Here is a 12067-nt window from a genome sequence, read left to right on the forward strand (position 1 = left end):
AGGCGTGTGCATGTGGCTGATGCACTACGTTCTCATGTCCAGCTCGCTGCCTCCACCCGGACACGCTGTCCACTGCGGCTTCCATTTGAAGTCTCCACAAACGGCTCATTCAGCCCGGGTGCATACAGAAGCTTTGACCAGCGGTTCATTCCTCGCCATCTTTGTCCAGAGAAGCACCACCCTCCCACTGTTTGAGTGTGACTGTGAGGTTGATGAGTCAGCCTGCCACACCTCCACCAGGGCTCAGTCAGTCCCTGATCCTGCCTGGACAAAATAATAATAAATACATACCCTGCAACACAACTGCATCCTGCTGACTAGAATCACCAGAATCATAAACCTTCCACAATAAAGCTTTTTACTATGTTTTTACTATCTTGTTGTTTTATGTTAAAATAGTTTTTATTGTGAAGCATTCTGGAACCTGTGCTGGAAAGTACAAGTAATCAGTAGACGTTTGACTTGAAGAAGCCATGTGATCGGATACCCCGGGAGATGCTGCGGGGGTATGGAGTGAGGCGGTCCCTTCTCAGGGCCATCCAGTTTCTGTACTCACAAATCGAGAGCTGTGTTCGGGTGCTCGGCAGTAAGTTGGACTAGTTTCCGGTGGGGTTTGGCCTGCGCCTTGTCATTAGCCCTGTTTGTAATATTCATGGACAAGATATTGAGTTGTAGGAGCGGGAGGGGGGTTCCAGTTTGGTGGGCTTAGGGTCTCATCACTGCTTTTTGCAGATGATGTGGTCCTGTTGGCTTCATCGGCCTGTGACCTCCAACACTCACTGGATTGGTTCTCAGCCAAGTCTGAAGCGACTGGGATGAGGATCAGCACTTCTAAATCTAAGGCCATGGTTCTTAACAGGAAACCAATGGATTGCCTACTCCGGGTAGGGAATGAGGTCTTGCCCCAAGTGAAGGAGTTCAAGTACTTCAGAGTCTTCTTCATGAGGGACAATGGAGCGTGAGATTAGCCGGAGAATCGGCGCAGCAAGGGGTGGTGTTGCATTCGCTGTACTGTACTGTTGTGATGAAAAGGGAGCTGAGCCAAAAGGCGACGCTCTGTCTTCGTTCCTACTCTCACCTATGGTCATCAGGTTTGGGTCATGACCAAAAGAACTACGTTGCGGGTACAAGCGGCCAAAATGGGCTTCCTTAAGCCCCAGCCACACGGTACTAACAAAGGACACCAAAGTCAAAACAAGAAATCTGGACTTACGTTGACTTTCGGATACATCATTTAACCATTGTCCAGCTTAATTTCTGTAGCTGACACTTTGTCAGAATTTTCAAACTGTTGAAAAATGTGAACGAATCATGACGACAGCCTCAATTTGTCCGTATTCCATTTTGCTATCTATCTTGACGGTTCCTCATCGTTTGCGTAGTTTCCATACGTCAACGTTACGTTTGATTGTCGTCCAACCCCCAGCCTCTCTCTCTCCAGCCTCTCAATGTCTCTGCCTGCGACATGCTTGTGCACGCACAGTCGCACACATTGTCAAGACAACGGAGCTGCAGGTGGCTGTGGACAGCAGAGACTCGCTGCAGAAATGATCACACGCTAGCGCTTCATTTTGATTTTGTTTAAAAACATCAAGGTCACTGTTCACTTCATTTTTCTTTTGTTAGTTTCGGTTTCGTTTCTGCCTTTTATGTGCTCTGCACTTGCAGGCTTTTCGGTGATGGAAGAAGTCCAGGCTCGTTCGTCGACTTTTTCTCGATCATTTGTGACTTTGGGACTTTTTTCCTTTGTTCATCTAACACTGTGTGCCGTGTGACCATGCCCTTAGGAAGGTGGCTGGTGTCTCCCTTAGAGATAGGGTGAGAAGCTCGGCCATCCATGGGGAGCTTGGAGTAGAGCCGCTGCTCCTTCGCATTGAAAGGAGCCAGCTGAGGTGGTTCGAACATCTGGTAAGGATTCCCCCTGGCCGCCTCCCTAGGGAGGCGTTCCAGGCACGTCCATCTGGGAGGAGACCCCGGGGAAGACCTATTACTAGGTGGAGAGATTATATCTGCACACTGGCATGGGAACGCCTCGGGATCCCCCAGTCAGAGGTGGTCAGTGTGCACGGGAAAGGGAAGTCTGGGGTCCCCTGTTGGAGCTGTTTTGCCCCCCCGCAACCCGATCCTGGATAAGCGGTTGAAGATGAGCAGACTTTCTACCGGCTAAGGCTGCATGATATATCATCCCAGTAGCAATATCACAATATGCATGCATGCATTATTCACGATATCAGATTGTGCAAGTTGTATCGGCGGCGTCTGCACAGCAGCTTAGTATTGTTAAATACTTCACAGATCTTGCTGAATGGCTAAAATCTTAGCATGTCATGGTTCTGAATGAGATGTGCAGAGCTCTTGATGTGTGTAACTGTGTGCACAAATTAACCCTGTATGTGTGTGTTGGAAACAGTGACTGCACACACACACACACGACTGCATTTATCTTATCAGACATCTTCAGTGTCAAGTGAGTTTGAGTGTAGCTGTTAAAATGATAAGTAATTGTCGCAATTCTGATTTGTTCTGTAGATTGTGAAACTGCTGCTTTGTCACGGCGGTGACGCCTTCCAAGCCAACAAACGCGGAGAGCGACCGGTGGACGTGGTGGACTCCCAGGAGCTGGAACAGCTTTTGAAGGGAGAAGCAGCGCTGTCTGATCAGGATGACAGCTCTTCTGGTACGCACGGGGCCCAGAGTTTACTCTAAACATGTGACGTCATTAGACACTGTTGGACCTCACAACCCCGTGTGTGCGTTTGTATTGTCATTACAGATGCAGGAAGTGGGGTGGAAACATAACTTCAAAGGCATTCTCAGGGTTTTTCTCTTTTTCAGTAAGTTTATTTTTAACTTTAGCACAATGTTGTGTCTCCACAGACTCTGAAGGCCCACCCTCTGTCAATCCATCCAGCCTGGACGACAACATGGAAGACTCTGATATGGAAAAGGATTTCGATGGCAAAGTACCAACAAAAGTGTCACCCTCAGTACCAGGGCTGGACGAGTACGAGTTTAAGGACGAGGAAGAGGAGGTGGATCTCAGTGAAGCCCTCAGTGACAGACACATCCTCCGGAGAGAGTTGCGTCAGAGGGAGAAGGAGGACAAAGATAGGAATCATGTGGCGGGAAAGCAGAGCGGTAAGGCGGATTCCTCCTCCAGGCCCAAAAAGCAAAAGACTTCACGTGTCCACTGCAGTACAGATACCTCAAGCGACGAAGCGGAGAGCTTTTCAGAGAAAACGAACTCGCCCACGTGCTCCCAGAACTCAGAGAGTCTTAAGCTGGAATCTCGATTTAAAAAGGACAGTGCAGATCAGAAAGACAAGGGCAAAGTTAAGAAGAAGAGCAAAAGCCATAATAAAAACAAGGAAAACCAAGAAGATGGGAAAGAGAACAGCAAAGCCCTGGTTTTGTCTCTTACTGCTGTGTCTGAGAGCACAGAAAAGAGTCGGGACGAAGACTCCTTTAAAATGTCATTTAGTCCAAAGGATGACTCGTCTGTCCACCTGTTCCATTTATCATCCATTAAATCTCCCAAACTGAACCACAGCCTGTCTGATAAACAAACACCACTGAAGCAAGAAAACGCCAAGATGTGCATCTCCATCAGTGACGGCTCGTGCCCGGTGGACAGTATCAAGTACAACCACTACACAGAAGCAGAGTACTGCACTGAAGCTTCCAGCACCAAGGGCTGCAAGCATAAGGAAAAGAGCAAACACCAACAGAAAGACTCCAGTGTCGACCGAGATGACGGACACTTGAGCCCTTACAAAGACGCTAACAAGGGAAACTGTATCGACACTGCTGAAGTTGCCTTACGAAAAACCGACATGGATGGCAAAGTCCTAAAGAAGCATAAACTTAAACACAAGGCGAAAGACAAACACAGGAGGGAGTACGAGGCTGAGCGGAGCCGCCACAGGCAGAAGGAACCCAGGAGAGACGGCCACAGGAATGTGGAGTTTGACAGAGAGTTCTGGAAAGAAAACTTTTTCAAAAGTGATGAGACAGATGAGCCTCTGCCAGTGAAAAGAGAAGGTGAAGACCACAGCTCAGTTCAGAAGACATCTGACTGCAGTCTAGTCAAGGACGAGAGAAGCTTAAAAGACAAACATTCTACCAGCAAAGAAAAGAGGCTGAAAGACGAGCGAGAGAAAGACAAGGCCGTGAAAAAAGACCGGAAGGAATCCGTTGGTAAAGAGCGTGAGGAGCGAGTGGACTGTCATGGCTCTGGGCGGATTCCAGAGGAGCCACTGCAGAGCAGTGACGTGAAAGAAGAGGCAGAAGACAAACCCATAAGTGGAATCACAGCTGATCAAGAACAACTGGAACCCTCTGAAAAGGGAACACGTGAGAAAGCTGACAAGAGGCTCCCAGGAAAGGAAAAAGATTTTGAAAAACTTGAGAAGAGGCATTCCGACAAGGAAAAAAAGGTTAAAACGGAACACTCAGAACCACAGAATTCACTGGATCGCTGGAGGGAAAGGGAAAGAACAGGGGCCCTTTCTTCCCATTCACCCGGAGATAAAAACTGCAAAGAGAATGACAGAATGAAACCATTATCTACCACGAAAAGGCATGAAGACTGCCGGAAAAACAAAGATAAGTTAGACAAACGGCCTGAGAGAGAATATGTTGGCGATCACAGAGAAAAAGATCGAGCAAACTGTGAGAGGAAAGTAAAGCCCTCTGGAGAAGATCACAGATTATAGTAAAGCTGACCGTTCCAAAGAAAAGGACTGCGATAGAAAAAAGAAAGACAAAATAAAAGATGGAGCCCTTTCCTCAAGTTCAAATCTGAAGTTGCTCTTGGAAGAAAAGAAGAGCTATTTGACAGAGAGCAGTAAGTTCTTATCGATAAAATCAAAGGAGGAAGTGAAACTGCTGGAGAAGGACCGTGATCGCCGTGAGCGTGACAGAGACGCAGACAGGCACAAGGATAAGGACAGACACAAAGACCGCTCACATCAGGCTAAGATCAGCAAGCCTAAAAACAGTGAACCAGATGTAGACAAGATCAAGTCAAAAGCCTTGCTGGTGCCCCGAGATACCAAGCCCAAAGAAAAAAGACTCGTAAACGACGACCTGATGCAAACTAGCTTTGAGCGAATGCTCAGTCTGAAGGATCAGGAAATTGAGCAGTGGCACCGGAAACACCTGGAGAAAATCAAACAAAAAGAGCGGGAAAGGCTAAAACACCGGCCGTTGACTGAGTCGGGCAAGGCTAAGACGAAAGACCGAATGAAAGCGGAGCCATGCCTCAGCAAAGAGCTGCTACGCTCTAAAAGCTCCGAAGCCTCTGAAGTATACGCCAGAGAAAAGCCCCCAAAGGATAGCACGAGTCTCAGAACTTTATCACTTGATGGGAAAACCCTCCCACCAATTGGTGCAAAGGTTATGTCGGCTGTGGAAAACTGTCTGAACCGATCACCCAGGCCAGATGGCGAACGGTGCGGTCTCATGTCCAGGTCGCTGTCTTTCGTTTCTGTTGCTAGCTCAGAGGATTCCTGTCACGCGACGACATTAACGCCAAGGCACGGGGAGTACGACTCTGACATGAACCTAGAAGCCTCAGAATCCCATCCAGCCTTCCTCCAGTCTTCCCTCGTCATCCAAGCGTCCAGGTCCCAGTGTCTTCATGATAAAGATTGCAGCAGTCTTCCAGATATGCTGCCAATTCGAGCGCCGTTGTCTGGCAGACATGACTCTCCTTACCTCAGGGCTATTCTGGATGAGGATGGAACCTCCTTCACTGAAGGTAAAGCTGTCGAGGAGCCGCCAAAACTTGTTGTACCCACTACGATAACAGAGGAGTTGAGAACAAGAGAGTCCACCACAGAAACTGAGGAGAGCTGTCAAAATGCATCTCAGCAATGTTCAGAATCAGATGTTGATTCAGTCAAAGAGAGAGAAGTGAGCGCTACAGATGGTCTGTCACAGAATTTAAACGGAGATCATGTGACTCTTCCACAGTCCAGCCTCCCCCAGCATAGAGGTCCTCAGACAGGGTCAGCAGAGCAGGACGAACCTCCTTTCACTAATCCTCCTGCTTTGAGAGAAGCCCAGTGCCTCACTGAGAGTACGAGCTCTGAGGTCACATGTCATAATAAAGACTCTGATTCAGCATCGGTTTCTGTAGCTTCTTTGCCAGCAGATCTGTCACCTTGCTCAAAGACCTTCCACCGGTATTCTGGCCAACTGAGGGACCCGCTGCCTTTTGTTTGCGTGGAACCCTTGCAACATGTTGAAAATGGTACAGCACGGGTTTGTGATATTAAAGAAAAACGTATGGAGTGTGTCACAAATGACTTTGATACAGCAGAACAAGACAATGTGGACAGTGTTCCAGAAAACTTCAGAAAAGATGTTGTAGGAAGCCCTGCAGCATCGGGCAGTGCCCATATTTCCACAGTCAACCCAGAAGAACTCTTGCCAGACTTTGACCAAACAGGCATCGAATTCAAAGGTTCTCCAGAGGATAATGTGGTAAATAACCATGATGGAAACCCGTTCAGATCTTCCAGTGATGCAGCAGGCCCGTGTTGCGATCCTCCAATAGAGAAGAAGGACCACATGTCCCCTGTGTGTGTCCCTGTGCTCTCCTGCCTGAGCCCTGAACACAAGGCTGAAGACATTACCTTTATCTCACAGAACACCGAGAACGATAGTGCGGATGGCACCACCTCTGCGACAACCGAGAGTACCTCAGGTGAGGGCAGCCCATGTACAGAGTGCTCTCTTGATACAACAACAGAGGCCAGCTCCAGGCCAATGACAGTGTTCCTTGCTGACGAGAAGTCAGAATCATCTTCAGCTGGAGGAGATGAAAGTTCTGGCCAGTCAGTATCAGCTCAGGCAGACCTAAGCAGCAATGCTTCAAGGAGCTCAACTCCACAGTCTGGAGACCGTGAATCTGACTCCTCTGGGTCCAAGATCAAGGTCCACGCCACAGATGAGCACTTAGACCACCATGTCCCCCATCCACGCAAGCGGAAGATGACCAAGGTGTCAACCTCACAGGCTTGTTTCATTTCTCATCAAGAGAAGGAGAGAAGCCAGCAATCTCTTGCAGCTATTGTGGACTCTATTAAACTAGAGGAAATACAACCCTACCAGACGGAGAGGGCTAATCCCTACTACGAATTTCTGCACATACGAAAGAAGATTGAAGAGAAGCGCAAAATTTTGTGCAGCGTCACACCCCAGCCACCACAGTATTATGATGAATATGTGACCTTTAACGGATCCTACCTGTTAGATGGGAACCCACTCAGCAAGCTCTGTATTCCCACAGTAAGTTCATCTTACTTTGTTTGTACGAATACATTTTAGTTTCTATGTCATGTCAACACATTATCAGGGTTGGGTAGGACTACTTTGAAATGTAATCCAAAAGTAATCAGATTACAAGTAATCCAAATGTGTGTACATACATATATGTAATCCACATGTATACTTTCAAAGTAATCCTACCCAACCTTGCACATTATATTTGATTGACATTAAATATTCTTTCAAAGGTGCATTATATAGTTTACAGCAACATCTACTGGCATGGTTGAAGATTCTAACCAAGCCTCATCCCTCCCTTTCACATGAACGAGCATTCTTGCATCTCTGAAACAAGAGATGAAAGCGAGCGTTACCTCGGCTCTTGACCACAACTAGAATATTTGGTTCGTATGACCCCGGTAATAATAACTCTTCACTGGTTACCTGTACATGCAAGGTTCTGTTCTGAGTGGCTATGCATCGTCTTCTTGGCTGAGTGGCTAAAGTCTTGCGATATATATATGTTGTCGTATATGTTGTCACATGCTCTCAGATTAAGAAAAATACGGTGGGTGGTGGAGCCTTCTTGTGTTGTGAAGAACTCAAGATATGTCCAAGTGGGAGCAAATACAATGCAAATAAAATAGGTCCCAGAATGGAACCTTAGGGTACACCACAGGACAGAATGACAGAAGAGGACATATATTTAGCTGCAGCAACTAAGAAACCCCTGTTAGAGAGATAGGATAAGGATAAAAAACAATGTAGAGCTGATCCAGAGATGTCCACCCATGTCCTTATAGTCTTTCAATTAAAACACCATGATCAAGTGTCAAAAGCTGCAAACAGAAACAAAAGTACAAGTACCGAATATTCACCTGCATCTCTGCTCACTAAAATATCATTTGAGACTCTAAAGAAGAGCTGTTTCAGTCGAGTGCAAGTGACGGACCCCAGATTGAAATTTCTCAAGAATATTGTGTTCAGCTAAAACCCTGTTAAGCTGTTTGGCCACCACTTTTACTAAAATTTTGGAGACAAAAGGCAGTTTTGAAATCGATCTTAAATGCTGAGAAAGAGAAGGGTCAGTGTTAGGGTTTTTTAAAAGAGGGTAAATAACAGCCTGTTTAAAACAATGAGGGACACAGACAGAGGTCATTGACACACGGACCAGTGGTGTGGGCAGCCTTTTTGAATAATGAGGTGGGGACAATATCAGGTGGGCAGGAGGAAGGTTTCATTCTCTCAACCAGACTGATGAGTTCTTTCAGTGATATGGGTGTCAAACTGTCCAGTACTGATGTCCGGGTGAGACATGGGACAGGAGAAGGAAGAGAGAGACTGATGGTTGAAGCAGGAGATGTAGGTGTGACAATATCTCTGATTATGTAAAATAAAACTTTTGGATTACATCAACTGTTAGGAATTACTTTAGAAAACTAGGCACCCCTCAGTTCTTTCACCATATTGTTAAAAGAAGTTAAAAGCTCCTTTAAATGAAGGAGCTCGACCTGGAGCTTTGTGAGTTTCCACAAACACTCCACTTTCCGACAGGTTCTCTTAAAACTGCGAATACTGTCATTCATCCAGGGGGAGGAGTTATTCAAAGTGGCGTGTCTGGTTTTAAAAGGAGGCACTCTGTCTAAAAGAGACAGGCAGTGATGATCAAAAGAATTAACTAAAATATTTACATCGTCTGAGATACAAAAAAAAAACTCAGATTAAAAACAGCAGAAAATAAATGTGCAGAAAGATCATTAAAAATGTGAGAGCAGAGAGGCAATTCAAATGATAAAGAATACAAACATGATCAGAAATAAAAAAAAAAAAAGGTTCTCGGAGTAAATAGTCAGTACTTAAAACCAAAAACATACCCTAAAACCTAAAACATGTCCTTTGCATGCTATATTTTCTTATTTTATGACAGTTGATATCCCCCTTTAATGGTGCATTACAGCCCCTTTCTGCTGAGTCCAGAGTGTAGGTCACAATACTTCATCCAGGTCAGTACACAGGGGCAGCTTCTCCAACATGTACACGATGCCATGTTGTGGCTGCAGATGGTAATGCAGTACTTTTTGACATGGGTCACTTCAAAATATGTCACAGGACCACCCAGATTGTTAAATAAAGTGACTTATCATCCTGAAAATACAGTATGTTGTATATTGTTTTATAGTTTTCACCATTTATGGGTTTTTATTCGTACAGCACTTTGTTTCTTTGAAAGCACTTTATAAACTAGAGCTCGTAGAGCGCAAACCGCCACCAACACTTAGTTTCCAGTTCCACAAATTTTTAGCTTGGAAACAATTTTCAAGGTCAAAGTCCTGTTACAAGTGACTTTTAATAAGATACAATATAATACAAAATATAGATCAAAAGAGCTTTTCAGCATTAAAATCAAGTATCCGCTAAATCCGCAATGCGGATCAGATGCAGTTTGCAAATGAGTGATTGAGGCACTTTTGATTGAGATATAATGCAAAATGAACATCAAATGGGCTTTTTAATATTAAATTCAAATGTCCACAAAATCCACAATCAGATCCGGATCAAACTTTGTCAGGTGATAGTGAGTGTCAGTCTGCACCTCACTTTCAAATATGAGAGTGATTGAGGCATGTTTTATTAAAATATAATGTAAAAATATACATTAAATGGTGGTTTTGAATGTTAAATTTAAATGGCCACAAACTCCATAATCTGGATCAGATCCAGATCAAACATAGTCAGTCAATAAAGGATACCATCTTACATAACGCTCTGAAATATGAAAGAAATGTGATCTTTTTTGCTGGCGAATAATGTTCTTGGTGTTACTTGTTTTGTTGTTGTTGTTAGCAACACTTTGGCTCTAGCAAGCAAGCTTTTTGCCAATGAATAAAAAAAACCCACTCTATTCATGTTTTACTTTAATGTTAACTTACCTGTTCCATAGGATGAAGGCAAACGCAGCCACTTTTGATCCCCAAAACCAAATGGAGGTCTGACCATTTCTCAAAACCTGCACCTTTGTTGGTCTGTGTTGCTGTAATGCTGTATTTCCCCCTACGGTGATTTGAGATCAGTTTGGCACAAGAGAATATAATGAATAAAACCTTTTTGTGGTCTGGCCAAACAACTGAACAACCACAGCTTCAAAAACAAGCCCAGTATGAATAAAGACACTTATGTTTTCAATGTTAAACCTGATGTATTCAGAACACAAACTGAAAAGACATTGTATGCAGAGTGAGGAGCTCAGTGGATAAGAAGATATGTCCATGTGTAGACCTGCTTGTGCAGTGTGTCTGTGTCCACAGACAAGACACAATCTGCATTGTCTCAGTCCATCCAGCTGTAAACCGGGTACAGACCTTGGCTGGGAAAGTAACCTGTGATGGATTGGTGTCCCGTCAAGGGGGAGTCATAAACTTTCATTCTCTTAAGCACCAGCCCCGATGGGCCTATGAGGATGTCCTTACTTAATTAATTCTCTTTCTTTCTTTTTTCTTTTCTTACCAAAAATTCTCACCACAAAGACACAGCCCAGCATTGCACGTCGTAGGCACACATGTAAACTGATAGTGCAAGATGTTAAAGTGCCTGATTAAAACATCACAGTCTACATAAGGAAACATATATTTACCCATAATCCAACCTGATTATAGGCAACTGAGAAAGTCAACAAATGTCTCATTCTTTGGGTGAGGCTATAACCTGTTCACACACAGGCATTTAAATAAAAAAAAAGGCATAACGAATGTAAAACTCCAGGGTTTTGTGCTCAAATACCCATCCCTGACATTACGGCACAGGTGTCAAACTGATTCCAGACGGGCCGAGAGACTGCAGGTTTTCTTTGTAACCACTGACTCCACCAGGCGATTTCATTGATGAACTCATCCCGTCTGCTCAGAGTGATGTTAATCAGTGAAATCACCTGCTGGAATCGATGGTTACAAAGAAAAGCTGCACCCTCTCGGCTCTTTCTGGAATCAGTGTGCTTGAGGGTATTGGGTGAGTTGCAGTCTGAAACCTCACCACTAGAAGTTGCTGTAAACTCTGTAATGGCTGTTACATAAGCAGCAGTGAGTCACTCTGTACTCGCCATCCTTCCGAATAGATAACTCCACCTCCATCGTTACCTGAGCAGCTAAAAGAGATGTTCAAACAACAAGAGGTCGTCCGTATGAAACTCCGACTACAGCACAGCATCGAAAGGGTATGTGTTTGGTTCACGGAACGTTTTACAGAATATCTACACGGAAAATAATATTTGCAGTATTGATTGGACTTTATTTCTCCGCTCGTCACAGGAAAAGCTGATTGTTTCAAACGAACAAGAAGTCTTAAGAGTCCATTACCGTGCTGCAAGAACACTAGCCAATCAGACTCTGCCTTTCAGTGCCTGTACTGTTTTATTGGACGCTGAAGTGTACAACATGCCTCAAGATGTTCAGGTAAGGGGTGTGATGTCACAGTAGTCTGCTTCTCACTGGGTTGGGTAGTATCTTCCTGGGCTGTGACTCTTGGTGAGTAGTTGAAGACACAAAAATGTGAGAAAATAAACAAATTGGCTACAATTTTCTCTTAGTGTCACAGTGACCTGTTTCCACAATTTTGTCAGGGTCCCCTGGCAATTTGCACCTATCTCACGCCTGGAATGTCAGATCTCATTTTTGTCTGCCGTCACTCATAATTTACTTTCATAGGTCGCATGACTCTGTTGTATTTACCATATGATAGGGGTGGGTTAAAAGTCCCTTTTCTCCAAGGATACTATTGGGCTGCACAATTGAGGGCGGCT

The 12067-nt window shown here is 44.8% G+C and overlaps 1 protein-coding gene across 1 annotated transcript in view; it reads left to right on the plus strand.

Moving 5' to 3' along the window:
• The window catches only part of ankrd12 (ankyrin repeat domain 12), a 74737-nt gene that overhangs the window by 57378 nt on the left and 5292 nt on the right, over positions 1-12067 (plus strand). Inside the window, 5 exon segments of the mRNA XM_034184052.1 lie at positions 2530-2677; positions 2878-4688; positions 4690-7296; positions 11384-11482; positions 11577-11720. Of these exon segments, the coding sequence (XP_034039943.1) occupies positions 2530-2677; positions 2878-4688; positions 4690-7296; positions 11384-11482; positions 11577-11720 (4809 nt within the window).

This window comes from Thalassophryne amazonica, chromosome 12, assembly GCF_902500255.1.
Source record: "Thalassophryne amazonica chromosome 12, fThaAma1.1, whole genome shotgun sequence".
Taxonomy (NCBI): Eukaryota; Metazoa; Chordata; class Actinopteri; order Batrachoidiformes; family Batrachoididae; genus Thalassophryne; species Thalassophryne amazonica.